General features: G+C 36.7%; 1 protein-coding gene across 1 annotated transcript; it reads right to left on the bottom strand.

Annotated features, from left to right (window-relative positions):
- Positions 1 to 8,372: 8,372 nt before the first annotated feature.
- On the bottom strand, positions 8,373 to 22,812 carry CPSF2 (cleavage and polyadenylation specific factor 2). The gene is made up of 14 exons (XM_005417847.3): positions 22,600 to 22,812; positions 20,932 to 21,091; positions 20,748 to 20,853; positions 19,136 to 19,265; positions 18,693 to 18,808; positions 17,948 to 18,135; positions 17,245 to 17,535; positions 16,089 to 16,189; positions 15,571 to 15,771; positions 14,818 to 14,970; positions 14,056 to 14,281; positions 12,085 to 12,384; positions 11,000 to 11,134; positions 8,373 to 10,851 (listed from the first exon to the last, which is right to left on the bottom strand). Exons 1-14 carry the CDS (start codon positions 22,746 to 22,748, stop codon positions 10,759 to 10,761), a joined length of 2,349 nt encoding a protein of 782 aa, XP_005417904.1. The 5' UTR covers positions 22,749 to 22,812; the 3' UTR covers positions 8,373 to 10,758.
- Between the last annotated feature and the right edge of the window lie 320 nt (positions 22,813 to 23,132).

Here is a 23,132-nt window from a genome sequence, read left to right as displayed (position 1 = left end):
CTCAATGAACAGTCAATACTCCACAAGTGTTACAAGATAACCTCCAAGCTTTCTGAGCTACCGAGACTCTACATACTCATTTTGGCTCAATTTCAGGACTGCCGCTGGCACAAGCTGAAAAGACTGGAAAAGCAGAAACAACACAGCATTGAGTTTGTTTCTTAAAAGAGTTCACAGAAAAAAACCAAAAAAGCAGAGCTGCTGAGTGTCCCAAGTGAACCAACGAGGTGTCTGAAAGAGCCAGAATGTATGAAACTGTAAACTAGAGTAAGAAATTCAAGGATGCTGTTTTAATGTACTCTTCTCTTGAGCTTAGTCTCCCTAATTAAAAAATAAAACAACAAACAAAGGGCATTTCAAACAACCATCCATCCACTGCATCCATGGATAAGCAGAGACTCCTAAGGGGAAGAAATGCACAGAGACCTCTGGAGCTGTGGTGCAGAAACCCAGATGATACCAAGGCAAGGTCTCAGCTTCTCATGTTCTGGATCACATCCTCCACTCTCCATAAGCAGCAAGGGAGCTTCCGGCTTCTATTCACCTACATGATATACCTGGTGTTAGTATAAGAGCAAGTGCTCTTCTATCCACACACCACAGCAGATCATGGAGTAGAACATTCCTACCCATCCATCTAAGAGAAAAAAGCCCAGAGGAGGTAGTTATGCTAAAGCAGAGTATTAAAAACATACATCACAAATAGGCTGAAGCTGACGATCCAGAAAGTAATTCTTAAGTATTTGCCATGGGAATATAATTAGACAGCCAAGTAGGAATCTGCCTGTCTTCCCCACTTCCAGCTTTCCCCCGTGTCTTCCCTAAAGCATACCATTTTTTTAGCATAGATAGATGCCCAATCAGACTAGATATTAAAGGTGCCTTGCTACTAAATTTCAGCTGCTTGCACAGTGACACAAGCTACTTACCAAGTCCAGGGCTACAAATTTGCTGGACAATCAAAAAGAATAAACCTTGAGAGTCAAAACAAAGCAGCTGACTTGACAATTTTCAAAATACTGTAAATAATGCTATATTTCAGCAGTTTTCATCAATCACACAAAAGAAGCCAAGGTTCTGTACAGTAAGCAGTGTGGGGCACTGCTAGAAGAGATTTTACACTTGTAGATCAGTAGGCAGCAGACTTTCAAAGTGTAATACCCTATTCAAAGATTTCCCTGCATCCAGAGCCACAATACACAGAAGATGCGGCAGAGCACTTGCAATCAGAAATCAAGGCTTACAGAAGTATATGCTTAGGAAATTAGCACTGTTTTAAACACTATTTCAGAAAGCTCATGGAATTAAAACAAGGGCAACATCATAATGAAAAGTCCTTTAACACAAGGAAGATTTTTCAGTATTGACTGGCCCAATAAAAAATCCCTCTAGGTCTGATTTCATACAATTACATTGCATATGATTGAACTATCTAATGAATAATTAAGCGGCAGAATGGTATAATCAATATAATGAAATAAAAAGCAGAAGTAAATATCAGTTAATCCAACAAGTTACACAAAGCTGTGTACTCAAAACCACACAGACCAACACTTTGACCAGTGACAGTGGAGCACTGAATTTATTAAAACTTTATGAATAGACAAGAAATAAAGAGTCTTGTAACTTCTTGTTGTTGGTGTCAACCCAGTATCAGTTGATAAGGTGGAAGTTTCCAAGAATACCCATGATTTGCCTTTAGTGCTCTTATGCATCTAAACTAAGCCTCATTTCTGCTTTTCTCCCCATGAGACTGAACAAAAATTCCATTTATAACCTGGTGCCCCTAACCCTGCCCTTAGCCACAACCTGAATCAAATAAATCACCCAGCATAGATCTTCAAGTTGCTTCATAAGCAACTTGCAGCCATCAAACCTAGACCTGCAGACTCTGCTGTGTGATCAATGAATTTAATTCTTCATGATGCTGTTCATAATCCTAACGTAAACTCATCCTGGAAAAAACCACATACCATTATCTTTTTCTGACATGACAGGCTTGCAGAAGCTGAAAAATTAGCCACTAAAACTTTCCAAAGCTTAAACTCATGCTTAATTCTATGGGGAATAATTGACAAGACGTCCGTAGCTCTCTGAAGCAAAGCAGAACATCATCTCCCTAGAAAAGTCATCACAGTTTGGTAATTTCTCCTTCCTTCCACATTGCCTAAAGCTCTTTCTTCACTCCATTCATACTGTATTTCCAAACCAAGAATACCAAGGCATATATGTCGTTTCCCAGTCTCAAAGTCCTCAACTTTGCAGAAAACATATTGCCCCCTGACTAGATGAATTATTTTAAAAGCACTTCAGCACTGTCAGAGCCTATGTTCTGACAAGCAAAGGAAAATTCCATTCACAGACCAAAAAATAACTGTATAATTTGGAAGCTATTTGTTTCTTGGAAAACAATCAGCGGAACAGTCTTGCCAATGTAGGAGTAAAACTGTATGTTGTCAAATGCTGTACTCAGGTATGTAACAACTGACTTGTATGTACAGCTCACACAATGCAGTCTCTAGCTGATTTTGAGATCATGTACACATGCATCAGAAATACAATCTTCAATTTCGTGTTTAAATAATGTAAATTACCCATTTCCATACACGAGTTTAAAGGCACTTATTTCTATATGTCAATAGCAGCAAGGCTACTATTCAGATGTTCAAAATGTTCAGTCTTTCCAAGGGGCTCCTTGAACACAGAGCTATGATATCCTTCACTGGATATTCTAATACCTCCACACCAGTAGTCTTTTTTTTTTTAAGATGGCTTTTTGCATCAAGTTGTCAGCTTTGACATAAAAGTCGTGTACATGTGAAATCAAGACCACACATGACCAAAGACAGTGCACAGTATTGCAGGAAATAAAATCAGTGAACAACTTCATTATTTTTTCATAATAATTAAGTTATATCAAACAGTTAGACCAGACTACACAGAATGGACATTAGGTGCAGTTTTATAGGATGAGACTGTCATGCAGGCATTTTACAGCTGTTCAGCTTGGAAGGTATGAACTATATACATGCTATCCAACTTCTTCCAGTTCAACATTTATTTCTCTTTTTGCCTCTCCATACCAGAACCACAAGAATTTTACATAAGGAAAAATATTAACTTCTTAATTAAGTTCTGTCCTTCCAACCAATGGAGTAGTAACCTATGGGCTACTCAAATCACTTTTTAAAAATTCAAGAATTAAAAAAAAACCAAAACAAAACCAATGCCCAGAAGTAAATAGAATCATATCCCACACAACAAAAGTAGTATTTTGACACTCCTGGAAAAGAAATCAGAAAATTAAAAGTCACACTGAATTTCTACAATAAACACAGTGTTAGTTCTATTTTAGTCATTAGTGCACAGAAACACAAAAGCTGTGCTGAAAAACTGTTACCATCGACTCCAAAAGGAAGCAGATTAGGATCATGGTTTGCAATATCAGAGTGTTTTTTGACTGCAACAGAAACTAAATTTAGACCCAGTTACATAAAAAATACTAATAGCCTTAACACTTTTAATCAGCATAAGAGGTTTAAAGATACACGAATGATTTAAAGTCTGTTGACTAGTTTTATACTGCTTTTGCAATATTGTGCATTAGTGAAATCAGGGAGATTATGAAAGAAATACTAAAGCATAATAAAATTACATAAAACATGAAAAGCAGGCTATGCAGAGTGACTCCAAACACTGATATTAAGAGATATTTTACTAGAGTATGTCAAAACCATAACTTCTCTATAGATTCCTGCAGCATGGAGGTCAATCTAATCAGGTAATGCAACCCAAGCACCTAGTAGGTTCAGAAAATAGGTTGGACTCTTTATAAATGCAGTATTAACTTGTGTGATCCTCCAGAGGGCAAAGAATAAAACGCTTACTCTCCTTATAGTGCTGCAAAGTGCTGATCCATGACTCGCACAAAGCACAGAACAATCTGGCAGCCTTTCAAATGCCAAGGCTGGCACGGGAACGGGCAATATGCTCCACCAGCTGTGCAACTCCTTCAGGAGCTGCAACACGGCACAAAAAGTAATTCCCTGATGATTTTCCACAGAAGTTCATTACTATGTCTTGCAGAGCACCTGCCAATAATTTAGGAAGTATTGATTACATCACGCTCCGGGTTTTTTCCTCCATGAAAGTTAAACAAGTTCTCTGAAAACAAATGAAGATACAGTATTGCCCTAGCAGAAATAATTACTTGGGTATGCTATACCTGTTGCCCCAGATATGTAGTAAAATTACAAAATGAGTGGCAATGTTATCACATCCAATATCACAATTTTTGGTATGTAATCCACACCATGAAAACATTTTCAAGTTCATATACTGAAGCATATGCAACAGGTTAGTTAGGTAAATGTGGGTAACCATTTTTTTGTTGTTGTTGGTCTTTTTTTTTATTTGACAGTTCACTGCAGTGGCATCAGAAAGCATTCCTGAGATGCCTATTCCCCTCGTTGTGTCCTATCTAGATATAGAAATTAAATGGCTGACAGTCCTACTAAGTTTCAGTGATGATTAAATTCTAACTATATCCCATTTTTTCCTTTCAAGGAGCTTTCAAAATCTCTTGTACAACCTTACTACACAATTTGAGTGTTACTGCTGATAAAGACATTACCTACCTGCCTCAGGATTATTTCTAAGAAACCTTGGTAATAACAGCTGAGATGAGCACACCATAAAACTTACACAGATGGACTTAAAAGACTAAAAACCCCAGAGTTTGAAGCAACTACGATGGAAAAAATATTGTAAAATAAAGTATACTGGAAAATATGGTATAATATCTGTCAGGTACATTTTTGCTCTTTCTACAAAAATAAAACAGCTGGAGAGGAAGCAGTTCTCTGGATTAGATTAACTGCAATGGTTTTAACACAAAACTATAACCTTAAACAGCAATAAAAGGTAATCTTCAAAGCTCTAAGCTATTAATGATCTCCTTTCTTTGCTAGAACTCAGCAATCTAAACTGCCTCACTCCAAATTAGAGTTCTTGTTCTTATTTACAGAGCCGTAAAGCACTTGAGTAAATTACTCTGCTGTGTATCACAACATGGTTCAGAACTGGTGAGAAAACTAAATGAGACTTCAAGGCAACTGAATTAAGTGACAACTTTAAGAAGGTATCAGTAAAACCACCACTCAAGAAATTGATCACTCCAAGAGCTGTTGCTTAACAACTGTGTTGCTAAGAGTGCATTCTTCACACCTATATATTCCCATAAACTAATTAGCCCCAAACAAAGGAAAAAATTTCGGTTGCATGTAAAAATAAAAACCTTCGACATTTTGAAGATGGAATTTTTATTTACTTGCAAAAGTTCTGACATTGTTATTGACATTATATGTTATGCTCTATTTTCTACATCTCAAATACCAGTAAGGGCACTGGTAGCCAATACTACACAACATGATGAATACTCTCCACTGGCTTCCCATGTAATTTACCAGAGTCAGTTTTACAAAAACTGGTATCAACCTTGGGCCAAGTTCAACAGAAAGCCTGTGGTTTGGGTTGTAGTATTTTTTAATTGAAATGATCACCATTGCAAATTTCTTTAGAATCACTTTTCAAAAGTAGTTTTTAGAGAAGTTTTTATCACTTCCAAAAAGCTGCACTGAAAATTAAAAATATGTAAGAAAAGCCTGCAGAACTGAAGTAATGTATTTGTTCATTACCAAAATCAGTGACTGCCAGATTGCAGTTACAAACTACACTTTTTGGCAGATGCTTAGCTCATTATCATTCAGCTGTTGAACCACAGATCCAGCTTGCATCACCTAAGAGGATTATACAACAACAGGCAGGTTTTTACTGCTTAAAGCTCATAGAGCAAACTTGTTTCTTCTGACCTTAAGAGTTTGTATGGATCCTCCTCTTCCAGGAAAACAGTTACAGGGCTTACTGGAAGTTCTACTAAATAATGCAGGAGTGGGGTCGTTTTTTTGATTTTTCACTCCTTATCACAGTGGTAATACATAACCTATCAAAGACAGTAAAACCTGAAGTTCACTGTATGAAACAATCTTGTTCTCTCAAATACTCATATGTATATTCCTCTTCTACCACCATGAGGAAGTGTTAGAGCTGAAAGGAAGAATCTGTTCACTTACCCCTGAACTGCAACTGTTCTGGAATTGCAGGAAACGAGCCATGCAACAAGATTCCCAAAATAAATGCTGGTGGTGCAGGATGGACACGATCTGGCAATGTGCTCTTGCAGCCCAGAAGAGCCAATTGTATCCTGGAGTGCATCAAAGCAGTGTGGGCAGCAGAGTAAAGGAGGGGATCCACCCTCAGCTCCACACTGGTGAGATCCCACCTGCAGTGCTGCATCCAGCTCTGGGGTCCCAGAACAGGAAGGACCTGGACCTGTTGGAGCAACTGCAGAGGACAGCCACGAAGATGATCAGGGGGCTGGAGCACCTCTCCCCCATGAAGGCAGGATGAGATAGTTGGGGTGGTCTAGCCTGGAAAAGAGAAAGCCCTGGGAAAACCTTAGAGCACCTTCCAGTACTTACAGGGGTCCTACAGGACAGCTGGAGAGAGACTTTTTATAAGGGCATGTAGTGATAGGACAAGGGGAAATGGCTTTAAACTGAACAAGAGCAGGTTTAGATTAGGTACTGGGAAGAAATTCTTCACTATGAGTGGGGGTGACATACTTACTGGCACCAGTTGCCCAGAGAAGCTGTGGATGGCTCATCTCTGGAAGTGTTCAAGACCAGGTTGGACTGGGCTTTGAGCAACCTGGTCTAGTGAAAGGTGTCCCTGCCCATGGCAGAGTGCTGAAAGCAGATGATCTTTAAGGCCCCTTCCAAATCAAACCATTCTATGATTCTATGAGATTTTGATCTTTGTATTATATCTCTTACCCAATCAAAACAAGTGTCAAAAGAAGGTAAGACCTAATACTATTCCAAGTATTTTTAAAAATAAATGCCAATTTAAAAATAAATGCCAATTTTAAAGACTCTTTTCATCTAGTTTCTTTCCATTTTGAACTACCATTGATGACTTACACAGTTTTCAGACCAAGAACTACAATTCTGGTTACTAGATACAGTTCTTTATCAGATTTGACTGTGAGATCATCTTCCCCAGCACTTCCTTTTCAAAACTATGAAAACATCTCTAAAAGCCATGAAACAGAATATCATGCAACATTCAGATCCTTAAAGTAAGACTACTTTTGACAAAGACTCAAAAAATTTTAGTAGTTTTCACGGTTTAGGAATGGTATTCTCCTATTCAGTGTTCCCTCCAAAACACTCTAAACCATGTGCCACTTGTTCACTCCTCCCTTCCCCTCTCCCTCCCCTCTTGGGGCTGAAGAGAAGAACTGGAGTCACAAAAAGTGAAGATTGTGGGTTGAGATAAGACCACCTTACCAGAAACAGCAATGAAATAAGAAAATGAACGGTGACAGCAGCAATATTAATAACAGAAGTGTACAAGGGAAGTAAGCAATTCCCATGTGAATGCTCACCCCTACTCCAAAGGGAACCCAACAATACCTTACCACTGCCAGGAAGGGACCCCTTACCCATTCTTGGAAAATGACCTGAGGTGGCATGGAATAACCTCTGGGTACTGCCCATGCCCCTTCTGGCTGCTGCAAAAATCAACCCTGTCCTGGCCAGAACCAAGTTTAAGTGTTTTCCCCAGGCAATACATTCTCCTTTACTACCTGAAGTAGTAATACATTTCATGCCTTATCAAAGAAATCTTGATTCTGCACAAAGCAAGTGTTTTAGGGTACAATCATCTCTAATAATTATTTAGATTGGAGGGTGGGGAGGAAGCACAGCTCTGTTTGTTAATTCCTAATGAATAGCATTTGACTCCAATTAAAAACTAGTAGAGATATGGGAAAATCCCTACATTTCCAAGCAAGCTGTAGCAGCAAGTAGATCTCAAATGTTCTCCCAAGACTGTTATTCTGACAGAATGCTGGGCATCCTATCTTTCCATTAACAGCATATTTTGAGAAGTGGATCTGGTTACATCTAAATATTGTTGAAGAACTGAGAAGATTGTCACCTTCACTTCAACTCTAGCCCATACTGTCAAAGTGAATTGATTAAAAATGAAACTGTCACAAACAATGTTATTTAACTCAGGGTAAAGCTAGGTTTTGGTAATAGGAACAGGAAAATAACTAATACTAGAATTATATTTTAATCATTACAGACCTTTCCTCTGTCTCCACATAACCTTGGCTCTTCTTAAGCAAGGAATCTGAACTATCCAGGAGCACTGGAAGGAAATATTTTTAATTGGTGAACACCAAAACTAGGTTTGAAGTTAATGCTCTTACCGTCAGGAACAACAGAAGGCAGAATAAGAAATGGTACTTTTTGTCACATTTTTACTGCTAATGAAAAAAATGTAGAAGCCTGAAAACACAACTTACGGATCACAGCAGTACTGACATTTTGTGAAGGTAAGGGGAAATCAATCTTTTACTTCAGATAAAAACTAGAACCAGACTAGTAACTCTGAAAATCACACACAGAAGTTCAATTACTGTCTAAAGCAAATCATAGTTAAGAACATTTTAGGGAACTGACAGCAGATTAGGCAAAATGCATGAGCACTGGTTTCAGGTGCACGCTGCTTTACAAGCCCTGAATGCCCAGCTGAGGAGCACACCTGCCGCACAGCACCAGTGCAGCCTGCAATGCATTCCTCTACAGACCTCCAGAACTCCAGTCCCAGCTCTCAGCTGACCACTTGCACCTTGCATGTCAGCTTTCTAGGTCTGATTTCACATTTCAGCCACACTCATGCTGAATAGAGTAAATAAGAAGCTGTTTTGCTTATACTTGAGCCTTTTCCTCAGTGATAGCACTAATTTGGGATGTCAGCACACACTAGAATTTATGGACTGATAACACTAAAATTTTGTGATCTTAGCTGAATTTGTATCAGTAGGTCAGAAAAACAAACAAAACTGATAGAAAGGTTTATGATCACACTGTGCTGTCTTTATCCTTTTTTTAAAAACAGCACTATTTTGACTTCCTAAGGGTTTTTTTCTTTACTAATATATTCCATGCAGGTGTATGTGATTCCTTCCCATCCTAAGCCCTCAAGGTTAAAGTCCTACAGCCAATATGATTACGTACAAAGTAACTCACTTTATAAAAGTTCACTAGTATAAACAATAGTAGTAATACAATAGTATTCAGCAACAAGTATGCATCATAAAGATTTACATAGCATTGCTACAAAACCAGAGCATTTCTAAGAAGTTCTGGATGTCAATATAAGGAAATACACATTTTTCTAGACTGTTAAGAAAAAACCCCAGATTTTGTATAAGAAAATACATTCTCGCTCAGTATTGTATTTTCAAGTTTTTTACATTTCTAGTATACAGTTATATCAAATGTTTAATACAGACTTCACTTTTAATCTACTATTTTAAACAGAATAGTCTGTAGATCAGACAGAAATTTTTTGTTGAGAATGAGTTGCCAAGTAAATTATCTTTCCATTGATAGCCCACAGGGCTATTTTTTGCCACTTTTTCAAAAGGTTTTATTTAAGCACACACACAAAGAGCATATATTACATTGTTTTATGTAAAAAGCAAACAACCCTCCACTGCCAAAGCTGGTGTTTCACACATGGATAGGGGAAAAAAGGATTAAATAAACTTGAGAGGCCATTTGTTTTCATAACTTAATTTCTGAGAAATTAATGAACTCAATGATGCGTTTATCCTTACCTAAAAGGTAAGGGAAATCCCTAGCATCAGCAGCTACAATAAGTCTTACTGTCATCTAGAACAGAACATGGTACAAAATCATTAAATACATTACATGAACAGATTTCAAGAGAAAAGATCTTCCTGAACTTGGCTCATGGCACTCTGAACAAACAGCAGTGCATGGATAAAGGCTTTAGACTTTGAAAAGTATTAAAATCAGAACTTAGGAAAAGGTGTTATAATTGGCATAATTTTGCAAGAGCTAGGAGTTATAAATTCTGTAATTTTGCAGAGAAGTTACTCTGAAGCATAATTACTGCATTTTAAAGTACCTGAAAATATAATCCAATCTTCTTAGAGTAATTGCCCAAGTAATTTTTTTATCCTGCAGATTACAATATGAAATGCTGTTTCAGAACAAATCAGTAAGATGGAAGAGATACAGCATTAAGATGCAGCCAGATTAACACTGAGGAAATTTTAAGCAGTCTAGCTTTAAGTGGGCTGTTAATAATGTACTTCAACTAACCTCAATTTAAAAACAAAAGAGGGAGATACTTGAGACTGTTCCCCAAATCAAACTTAGTAAAAAAACCCAAGCAGCCAAAACCAAAAACAACCACACAGAAACCGAACAAAACCAAAGAAACCAAAGCTCTTTATCCAATCTTATTTTAGAACAAAAGAATGACTTTTACATGTTTTGTACTCTTTGATAGGAAATCTGTGAAACCAAAACATGCCCTGACAAATTGAACCTCTCCTGAGAAGCATTCATAGTCATAAACTCATTTATAATGTGTTATGTGGGAGATGCCAAGTTGTAACAGTTTAAGAGTCAACTACATGGAATGTACCAACAGATTTATGAACAACAGTAGCAGTTACTCACATGTTCATGGCAGCTAACTGTTCTTTATGAATTAGGTTTCCCTGTATAAATTAGAAAACTACAAAAAGAACTGGGAGCAACCTCCTTTGTCTGTAGAAGTTCAAGTGAAAACACCTTTGTAGCACTTTTCTTAGACAATAGCATATTGCTCATATAAAAGGTCTCTTATCCTATAGAAGTCCTGGCAGAGGCAGCCTTCCAATCCAATACGCCCTGTTTCAGTCTGAAACAAAAGACATGTTTCAATTTATTATCTTTACATTAATTAGAAACTTCTTTTATTACTAAAATAATGTTTTATTTATTACTAAAATAATACATATTATTTCATAATATTATTTTCCAAAGAGATTAAAACACTGAACACCTACCCTGCGGACAGCCACCAGGTTGTTGCACACAAGCACTCCTCCAACAAATTCAGCTTGTATACCTTCCCGCAAGAGAACCTGCTTGAAGTCAGACAGTCTTGGCTCATTCATAAACACAGACTGATGCCCAAGAACCTTTAAAACAACACACATAATTTTACTGCTTCTATTTAACACCTTCCATTTTTTCCAAAGATCTCATTACTGCGTTGGCAGCAGTGAGGCCAAGACTACAGGACTCTAAATTGGTTCTATTTCTGTCCACCTGCAGCAATACCTCTTCAGGACAGAAAAGCCTTAAAAGTTGCCCATCACAAAAAGCAAAAGGCTTTTCTTTGCTCCCATATTGAAGACAAATACAAAGCTACAATGAAGATCCCTCTTCCAAGCCATAGTATGCCAGGGACCAAGCTGCAGTGAGCTGTACTGCTGATCAGTACAGGGTGCTGTGATGGTTGTCATGAATCCGAACAGATCAGGGAGTTGTCTCCACAATTCTCTAGCTCCCAGAACAGACTACATTTAGGACTGTGAAACAGATAATCTTGAAAAGCATCTCTAGGATTAAAAGGTACTGGAGTAATTCAACAGAAAGATAAAATAGTTATCTCCTAAAATGCAAAGTATTTTAAGAGCTATGGTAAATTTATAGAAAAGATAAATTTAATAAATTCTCAAATCACTACTATAGAAGCAGATGCATGTACGTCAAAGATCTGTATCTCAAGTATATGAAGTATCTTCCATGGCATCAATAAAACGTAATAAAATCCTGACGTGACTAACACCAACTGATTTCTCTATCTGCATGTACTAATTATAGATATGACACACACTAATTAAAATCTTATTTCATAAATATATGGCACTGTTAATGGATGCAAAAGATCATCCTCACTGAAAAGCATAAAAGCTGAACAAAGAATAGCACCAGGTTTAACAAAGAGAAACATAAACATGAAAATCCAGTTTCAGTTAGGCTTTCTTTTGAGTAAGATCACAGTATCAATCTCTAAGCACTAGAAAAAGACAAATTAATACAGAGGTCTTCATAAAAGAAATCCAGAGCAGCATCATTTCTGTACCTCAGGAGGTGGCAGAGGTTCCAAAGTAGGAATGATCTCACTCTCCTCACACATCTCCTTGTCATCGTCACCAAAGAGGCTTTTCATGGCCTTCTGTTGTGCAATCACACTCGAGTCTGAAGAAGGCACATCCACTTGCATCTCTAAGTCTTCATCTTCCCTCAACTCTCCCTCTTCCAAAATAACTCCAGTATCCACCTTTGAAACCCTCATGTCCAGAACACCATCTATCCAAGCCAGCTCGGCATCCTTGGCTTTACAGAACTGAAGAGAGCTGACAAGAGAATCTTTCAACCTGACCTGGGTTGCACAAAAATAAAAGTACTGTTAGTTTCATGGAAAATACAGAGGTCTTACTTCAAGCTTTAAAGATCAGCAAGTTTCTCTTCACCATCTTTCCAGTTGGTTTGATTCATGCACTCTTATGGAGAGAAAGGATGGAACTGGTATCACTAAGGCAAGATACTTTAAAATTTAATATATGTAACATTCATATCACAACTTAAAAAGCAGCAGAGATCAACACCTTTCTCATCTTGGCTCAAATTAAAAAAGAACCTATTGAACTGCAAACTTCACTTAAATTTACAGCAAAAGCAATAATTTCCTTTTAAAAACCAGAAACCTTTTTTGCAGCCAAGTTGTTCCTCAGTTGGTCTTAGCAAATTCAGAGGAAGTTTCTATAGATACATTTAGGTTACTGACGAATAGTTCACAATTTCAATCCTCCAAAATTATAATTACTATTTTATTGAAAGAAAAAATGTTGTAAATATGAGAATTTTAAGTGCCCTTACCTTGATTCCTCTGTTGGACTCTGGGACCTTAATCCTTTAAATAAAGCTCTACTCTCAGAGATTGTTATCCACATTAGAAGGTCCATGAATCCCACAGTGCAATCAAGACTGCAACCATGTGAAAGAACCACCAGCTACCCACCCCTGTGCAGCACAGCCCACTCAAATGACACCGTGACACTGACACTTCACTCACACCTATTATTTTCAAATTCAACATCACCACTGCACTTCTCCTGGGTCAGTTCTTACACACTAGCAACTCTCATAGCAAAAACATCCTGACAACCAACAAACCACATGCAGAAAACACGCTGTTTTAAGGCTGCCATAACTAGATGATTTTTAATAACTGGAATTTTCTACTTTCTAGAGGATAACAGATTTTTCTCTGGAAACAAACAGAAGTACCTCTTTCAACAATTCTACCAATGTTTTTCTATTAACTTTAAAAGAACAAAGGAATAAAAGACTACTGCAAAAAGTGTTTGCGAGACAATTCCCTCTAAACAACTTCAAAAATTAAATTGGGAGCATACACAATTTTCACATAATTCACACAAGCTATTCTAGCTTTCTTATTTAGAACTTAATATATTGCATTTAATTTTCATGGCTAACACACAGCAATACATGATCATAAACTTACTTTCCAAGAATCATCACAAAGTTTTTGGGGCTATGGGTATCTAATTTGTTTTTATCATTAACTTGCTCCTAATTTTACATGTTCACTCTTAGGTACTATTTAAGTATGAAGCATTTTCTTATTCTAGCTCTTTAAGGCTCCATTTAAGATTCCAAAGAGAATCCTGAATTGCAGTTAGTATACAAATGTATTCTAAATATAAGCATTATGAATTTGTAAATACTTCAATAAAGCAAACTGATGTCCCCATGGACACAAATGTGCAAAATTGCCTTTTGCACTTCAGGTAAAAAACCCACTGATATCACATTCAAGCTTTCAAATGCTTATGAATAATAAGCCTCAGGAGAATGCTTATCTAAACACAGGAAAACACAACTAAAGCCTTGATCACACAAAACTAATTGAACTCACAGGTGGTATCACCTCTTCTCTCCCAAAGAACAGAGGGCAAATTACATTCTGCTCATACAGCTCTAGTACAGTCCACAGTAGTTACACAACTGAAAAATTCCAGTACCTTACCTGGTAAATGTGAGTTTCACTCGTAGCATCTACAGTTTCATGAAGTTTGGGCATGTAAACTTTAATATCTTTTCCACCAAAAGCTCTGCAACATTCTGCAAGGTCCTGACTGGCCTCAGGCGGTCCATGGACAATGACCAGTTGTCTTGGTTTCATTTGGTTAATAATTTTTTTAATTGAGTCCCCATCTGAACGTCCTTCATAGTCAATGTATGTAACTCTGGCTCTAGTTTGAATTAAAAATCCGAGAATAATATGTTTTAGTTTAAAAGATTAAATCTTTGAGTGCTCCAAAATACTTCATTAAGATATTTTTTAATTATTGTACATCAACAAAAGCTGTCAGCACAAGGTATATTATGGATCATATGGATTAGCATGTGTGTATTTAACACTATACATTCACAAAATTCACTTACATAGTTATCAAAAAAGTAAGTTATCCATGAAATAAGCATATTTGAATAAGTTATCCTTTCAACAAAACATACTTGAGTATCCATGGTAACATACTATTGTGTCATTTCTTCTATCTCTTCCAGCTGTCTCCATAAGACAGGAAACAAACCAAATTTTTTTAAGAGTGGGGAACTATAAGACTGTTCTGCACTCTCAGAAAGACTTGTAAAATACAACTTAGCCTGGGGAAAAAAATAAACAAAAATCAAGTCCTTTCCCATTTTCTTAAATCCAAGCTAGCCTTTTACCCAATTTGCACTGTACCCATGTTCTAGTAGAATTGAGAAGAACAAAGTCACTCACTTAATTTCCATGGATTCTGTTGCAGAAATACATTTGGTAGGAACATCTGATAAATCCTGGTCCATAGGCTCCTCTCCATTTGTCAAGCCAGACTCTAATTTGCTTTTTTCTTCTTCTGTTGCTTGAAGCTCTGGAACTAGAAAATCCTCAGGTCTAAAGAATGAAAGGTATTTTGCTTTTTAGAGTAAAACCAAAGCACTATCTAATATAAAAACAGTGCTGATTATTACTACTAAGATTTTTTTGTAACTGCTATTGCCAGCAACAACCATACCTGCCAAATATTTCTGTACTTGAACAGAGCTGATTTGGAAAATATGACCTGCCTATCTTAAAAAAGAACTTGAATAACTTAGGAAATACTAGCAAATTGGGGATTTCTAGCAAGTATTCCTTATGCAAAGCTGACAAATATAACTGAATTTTGTTAGGATGAATAGTGTTTTCTCACCTCACAAATTTAACATTAAGTGAAATTTAAAGCAGAAAAAAGTCAGGTTAAAATAATTTAAAATCTTCTCTCTCAAAAGATTTTTTTAAAAAGCCTGGAGTGAAAATACATCCTAAGAGGTGTGAACACAGGTCAAGGATCAGCACTCTGCAGCTTCAATTCTTATCATAAGCTTTCTCTAAGACTTAGCAGTTTGAAGAGCATATAGCAATGCTGCAAAAGAGACAGAATGGTGAATTTAATTCCTTCTCGTTTTTGATTATTTCATAGCTACTATGTGAGTATACATTACCACCACATACTTGATAATTTCACCATATTCATCCCATTTAATTCTTTCTTCAGGAGCTGGAAACATTGGATAAGATTTTTTTGCCTGTTTGAAGAAGCTTCCTTTCCGGCTACCTTCACCCTTCATCATCAAATCATGTTTGGTCTTATGTAAAGTTGGCTGGTCGATATCCTCTTCAGCATCACTCTCATCACTGGAATCAATATCTGCCCTGAAATGACATTCCAAAAACACCTAGCACTTCTTTTTTTTCCTTCAGGTTTCATATTACATAAACACACCGACTAGAAAATAACAGTTGACAAGGGCAGTTTATGTATCTGAGAAGGAGCTCACAGTTAAATGGCAGATGAAACTGGGTCTACTGGGGCAACAGATTAAAGACAACCTCTCCTGATTGCTCAGGGCCCTCAGACAAGGCTACTGAAACTCTAATTCTCATTTAGGCCTGAAAAGAGTTGAAGGAGCAGAATAATCACACAGAAATCTCAACTCTCATCATAACAGCAGAATGAGCAACATACTTACTCTTTAGACTGCTCTAACTTCTTAGCTGCCTCTTTCTTTAGTTTTTCCTTTTCTAGGTATTCCTCAAGTTCTTTTCCTTCCAACTTGACACGTTTTCTCAACTGCAGAGGGAATTAAAATTAATGTTATTGTGAGTAGTTGACACAACTTCAATACTTTTCCTACATGCTGCTGACAAGAATATTTGTCCTTGGGCAACAAGGGCAAGTATAAATTGTATGTCACATACAAGACAAGACTATGGCAAAAATGTGGTACCTTGACATCATGACAGTGTTAATTTGTACAGTCGACTTTAAATGAAAGCATTCCTAAAAATATTAAAATCAATTAAGCTTTCCGAAAATAAGTGAAGGCAAATGCTCTTAGATGAGCAGTGGTATTTTAGTTTTTCTATCATTAACATCAAACCAGAAGAAGCTAGCAAAGTCACACTAGCTGGCAAAACAATGGTAGATTTTGTTTCTTGTTTTCTGAGTACAGTTCACTTTGAATAAACTGAATTCAAGTAATAATCTAACACTATAATTCAATTATTTCAATCCAATCTAAAACCAAAATAAAGCTGCATCATCAGTGCTGAAATTATCACTGCAATCACAGGGGACTTCCATAAATTAACAATTTGCACCAGAAAGAAGTAGACACAGGTGTACAGATTATTGAAAACAATTTGAAAGCATGAATAGCAATTAATTATCTCCTAATTTCCAGCATTTGCTTATCCTTCTAATCCTGTTGGGATATATTATACTAATTTGACTTGATTCTCCTCTCATCCAAACCAGGAGAATTTTCCAGCAAGACTAACCCATCATATGTAGTGATCTGTATGTCAGCTGCAAGCAGACTTTTTTCTATTATAATAGAAACACAAAGGAACAAGTTGTCTAAGAATAAATATTTAAAAGGAACTTCATGCTCAGCTCTATTAATTTCGCCATGCCGTGAAAAAGCATTTTGCAGTTCTCAGTAGGAGACCTATATTTATGTAAATTCACCCACAATCTGATAAATATGCAACATATTGATTTCAGGTTTCTCTCCACCACTAGAAGCATTTCCAGAACATCAAAAGGGAAACCAGGTTAAGTTTTGCCCACACGACCCCAGATGGCCCACAATAAGAACCTGGAGCTACAGAGATGACTCTTACCTCAATATCTATAACTTTTTCAGAAGGATTATCAATCAGGAATCGTGCTAATGTTCCAGGTGTAGTGCGGTAAGTTAAAATTATGGAGTTTTTGGAATCCTGGCACCACTGAATGAAAAGATCTCTAGAAAACCCACACTCCAAGTCAGGCTGACTGGCAAGAACAACTTTAGGACTAGGCACTCGAGCCAGATCAGATAGACTGTGACATAAGGAGAGATGGCGGAACTGAAAAGGGTTGTTTCTCTTGTCTTCAAAGCACCTCATCAACTTATCACTCATCCATTCCACCTAAAATACATATTAAAGAAACTTATCTACACAAATACAAGTTGTTCAACAGTACAAACTTCATATGAAGTACAGGATGCAATATGCCCATGATTACTTCAGTATTTCTCAGCAGGTGTAGAAATAATGTTGAGCATAACCAACACTGAAACAAGTACTTTAAGTTCTCTTTTTTAACAACTATAAACTATGCTAACAAGTCTTATCATAAAGACAGAAATCAGTATCAAGAAACATGCCCACTGTCACAACTGGACACTCTGTTACTTGATCAAAAGAGCTGAGACATAAATATGCACTACAGAATAAGGATATTCACCCAGTATTTTGCCATTTTTTACCATTAAAAAGAAAAGCTTTTGCATAAATGTTCCTTTACCCTTCATAATTGGATTTTAAAATCAAAACAAACCTGTGACTTAGAGAACTCCACTACATTGTAGCTGACATTATTCAAAAGTGCAAGAGAGTAGACTCCCAATCCTGCATCTTTTGTTCTCCAGATCTGATCAAGAAGCTGAGCAAGTTCCAGAACTCTGCCTGCTGTATCCACAGCTATTAATACATTTCCATCACCTCGTAATGTCTCCAAAACATTAGCTAGGAAGAATTAAAAATAAAACAAAAACCTACTTATACTTTGAATCAAAGTTAGAAGGTTTGCGGTGTTGCTGCAATTTTTGTTTTTGTTATGTCACACTAGCAATCATATTCAAAAGTATACTGAACACAGAAACAAATGAAACTTCAAAAGAGATCCAAATCCACACTACCACCAAAACTGAAGGGAGCTGGAGTTTTCTCAGTACCTCTGAAGATCTCTCTGCCTTGGTTGTTTGTTTATTTTTGGTTTTTTTTTAATTAAAAACCAACAGAAAATGGAGTTTAAAAAAGGAAAGTGCTAAGGAAGGTAATTTAAAAATGCCTGAAGAGATTGAAGGATACTGGGTAAAAGACACTTTTCAAATACAGTTCATTGTTGTTAGGAAAACATTTAACTCACAGGATCAGTATCATCAGAAAAGAGTAATTCAAAACATGTTACATTTTAATAAGGATTCTTAAGTTTAAATGCTAATGAATTTCTCACAGAAAAATAATTTATAGTGGCTAATAAATCACATTACTGATATTTTTGAAGCCCAAACAATACATACTCAGCAGCTGTTCATCTCTTTGCTTCCTCCTGGGTTGTACATAAGTAGCATTAAATGAATCTGTAATAAGCAATGAAGGCCTGCTCAACATTTCCAAGGAACATCCATTCAGATGGCTGTGGAAAAAAGGAAAAATCTCACTTTTTTGCATTTCTATTTTACGAGGGAAAAAAACGCAGCTAGATTCTAGATATCTAGATATTTGCATGTACAGAAACAAAACTACTTAGCTGCTGAATGCTTCCTGCTTCAAATTTACAAATAAATAAAAACAAATGGAATAAAGAAACCCAGAGCTAATGCTTGCTTCAAACTGATTAATCTGGATGCAAATGAAATTAGTGATCTTATTAGAACTGGAAATGCACTTCTGCTTCCACACCTCTTTATCACCCACTAAATGATACACAGCTAAGAACTATACATTACTATGTTGAACTTACATCTCCCTCTTGTGGTTGAAATCAACGGCATAAACAATTTCTTCCTCCCCATCCTTGACAATCTTCCAAATTGTGCCTCCTATCATGTGACCAGCTGGCAATGGTGTGATTGACAAACCATGTCCTTTGCCTACAAAGGTTTTCAGTATTTTAGGTAGATTGCACGTAGTAAAATCCATTACTCTGAACAAGACATAGTAACTTTAAACAACTGAATACTCAAATTACTACTGAGGAAAAAAAAGTCAAATGAAGTATGAAAAAGCAGTAATACCTTCCCGTCTAAGCAGTAATGTCAAAATATTTTGCAATTCACTTTTATATTTCCTCCAGAATAAAGAAACTAAAGCAAAGATCACTTCTTCCCTCCACCCCCCACTGACACTCAGAGCTGCTGTAACTATGGTCATAAACAACAGTAAATTATATAAAAAACATATCACAATGATGAAAGTAAATGATATAAAAATTATATCACAATGATGAAAGCCAGGATCCTCTCTGGGGCAACACTAAATGTTTACTATAGCATTCAATTTTGAGGTACTTAGGAAAACTTAAATAAATTACACAATCTGAAAGCTTTCCAGAATGACAAACACACAAGTTAAACCACAGCAGAAAAGGTGTTAATGTGCTGCAGTCAGGGATGACAGAACTTTTCAGCACCTGATGCATTTTTCAAATGCACTGTTGCTCCCTGTCATTGATACCAGCCTGTACGTACATCAGATTAAAATGAGACTACCCACAACCATTACTCACTGACTCTGCTGCATTAAATGCACAGTAATAATTAATAACTAAACATATATTATCTTCTTAAAAGTCTCCATCGAGCCTTTTCAAATCATCTCCATTAAATATAAAAGAAGTTGGTTGTTTTAAAAAAGTTGTATGATAAAATTGCTCTTTAGATGTAAAAATTGCCAGGGCAGACATAGCCTTGCTACAGCTATCTGGAAAAGGGACCAACAGTCTTTCAAGGGCAACATCCTCTTTCTGCTTTCCAAATAAGAAATCTTTTGGCAGCTCGATTCATGAACCTGTAAAATACTGCACTTCAGAGACAAACTGCTGGTGGTCAGCCTGTACGTGTCTCTGTTCAAGAAGAGTTTTTATTTTATTCTGATCTTTACATTCAACAGTGGAAAGCTGTTGATTGCCACAGGTCCCAGCAATACACTACACTGAGTGTGATCTCAGTCACTGAAGATCTCCTCATTAAATCATACGCATGCTGTAACTTCATCTCTGCTCTACAAAGCTTTCCCTTTGCTACTGCCTATGGAGAGTTCTGAGTATCTGCTGTTAGAGGTAAGTAAATACTTTTAATAGACATCAGTAAATTCCAAGAGAAGTTACAAAAACACAAAAGAGAAACAAATATCTAAACACTGTTTGGCATGACCTCCTCCTCATTAAGTGAAAGTTCTATCCATTTCTAGATACAATTGCAATTGATACAGACTGACATGAAGCTTATGAATTCAGCACTGCAAAACACACTGCATTTCAGAAGTCAGTCCCTTTAAAAAAGTTACTTTAACTTTTAACTGCTCTGTTGCCTTTCACTAATAGTAATTTCTTGAAGTTTTGGTGACAACTTTACCTTTTAAGTTCACAATCTGAGAAAACTTCAGCTGTTGTATCTTATCAAAGGCTGCATCTACATCGTCCAATGTAAAGAGTGTGAAATCTTCAGTATTATGGCGGGACTAAAACAAAGAAGTACAGAGAATTCAAACACTGCGCCATCAAAGATGTTGTGTATGAAAGCATCAACTTAAACATACCTGGTAGAGATCATACATAAACATCTGTCCCATTTTATATACAGGAATAGTTGCATAAATGGCACAATTCAATCCCATTTTTCCAACTGCATATGGAAGTGCACCAAGGTGTAGAGGGTCAGGGTGGGAAAGAAGAACAGCATCAACCTGGTGTACATGCCTATAAAAAGAGGGCAAACAAAAGTCATTGAAAGGAGTTCTGTATGGTTTTGTGTATCCCCTGCTAGGGCTGTTTTGAGAATACATACACAGTCTGAATGCCAAACAATGAAACTTAAACCCTTCAAGAATTGGGACGGTTTTGAAAATCATAATTAAAACTTACAGCTGTTTCCTAATGGCCAAGTACTTAAAAACACAAATTATTTCAGAAAGCATAACTTAAAGATTTGAAGAAGTAAGTTTCACATCCAATTCCTGATGAGAAAGACCTTAGTATGTAAGTGGACACCAGCAAGTAAATGAACTGAGGGACCAAGAATATTATCAGTACAGATGTGCTACAAATTACTGATACACCCCAAAACAGACTACAACTTTTCTTCTGATGAGAGTGACCAAGTAACAGGACCAAAGACACAACAATCCTTAAACTGATAAAGATAAATCAAAACATATTTCAATATTTTTTGATCAAATCAAAATATATTTCTTTAAATGTAGATAAGATCAAACATATCATTTAAGAAAAGTAGCTCATCAGTTTGGGGGATTTTATTACTCTTAAAAACATTTGTTTTTCCTCGCAAAGTGTTGCATAAAATTAGAACTCAGACTAAAACCTTTCTACATATCATAACTGAAAAACTTGAGAGCATAAAACACATGTAACAAATGAAAATACAAGCAGGACTGACAGTCTTCTGTTCCCTTGCATAGTAAGTGGAGCACACACATTCTTCTTGATGGCTGTTATGAAAAAGGGAATTTTATCTAATTGCTTCTTAGATAAGACATTTGAAAAAATTTATAAATGATCCTCAGTACCTAACAATCCTCACTTAAAGATTTCAAACACTGCAAGTGTGTCAATGCTACAAAACTAGTATCAAAAAGCTCCATTTCTTTCCCAAATTTCCATGTTTCAGTCCTGACTTGGCAATCAGCACAGTTCCTTGCTGCACACCTGAAGAAGTTCAATATTGAAGTCTAGACAGATTTTGGTTTGGAGGGGCTTTTTCCCTTTGCAGGGCTGGTGTCCTGACAGAAGGTGTTTTCCTGACAGTCTATTCAACTTGAAACAAGAGCCAAGAGTTGAACTGCTTTGTATTCAGCCTACATGCAGGAAGGCTTCCTCTCCTATTTAAAACTTAGTTAACTACTCTAAATTAACTGAGAGTCAAGGTAAGTCTCCCCTCAACTATGTCACATTAATGACAATAAAAACCACACAAATCATCCAAGCCAAAACAAAAACTGAACAGTTTGAGAATTACAGTTAAGGGACACAACTCACTGGGCTGACAAGAAAAAAATCCAAGTTTTTGTGGGAAATGTTTCAGCAGCGTGATTCCCTTCATGTAAAATATACACGAAACAAAACAAAACAAAAAAGAACAATTTTTCATTTAGCAACACCATACATTATACCACTGCATGGAATTTTGAAAACTTCCAAGACAGACCAAGCCCTATTTTAGAAATAGGTGTATGAACTGAACTACTTACTTCCTCAGAGAATCAATAATATCCATAGAAAAGTTTTCATCCCAGCCACAGTCCAAAAGAAAACGAAACTCATCTACTTGCAAAAGATAGCAGAGGGCAGATTCCTCCTGCACCCCCGAGAGCGTAGTCAACTTGATAATCGATGTCATTTTCCTCTCCAAGTGTTTAATCTCCAAAAGAACTAATCTGAATGGGGGACAAAACGTTTCGTTGACTGACACAAAGAAAAATTCCATTTACTTAGATCTAGTTTTACATATTCCTGATAATATGCAGGCTAACGGTGTTAACACTGTTCAATACAGCTGCTCGATACCAATTACGTCTCAGATAGTAACATTCTACTCTTGCAGGTCTTATTAGAAAGAGGTGGGATTAATTTTCTACAATATACATTAAGAATAATTTTTAAAAGGCTCCCTAGGAGCAGCGCAGTTAACAGCAGCTCCACGGAGCTGGATGGGGGCACCCAGAGATGGCACATCCATGGCCCCGAGCCCTCAGAGCCAGGGCCTGCCCGAGCAGGGACCCAG

Source organism: Geospiza fortis, unplaced genomic scaffold (genome assembly GCF_000277835.1).
Source record: "Geospiza fortis unplaced genomic scaffold, GeoFor_1.0 scaffold23, whole genome shotgun sequence".
In the NCBI taxonomy this organism is placed as follows: domain Eukaryota; kingdom Metazoa; phylum Chordata; class Aves; order Passeriformes; family Thraupidae; genus Geospiza; species Geospiza fortis.
The sequence above is the reverse complement of the archived record's forward strand: the minus strand, read 5'-3'. Positions and strand labels throughout refer to the sequence as shown.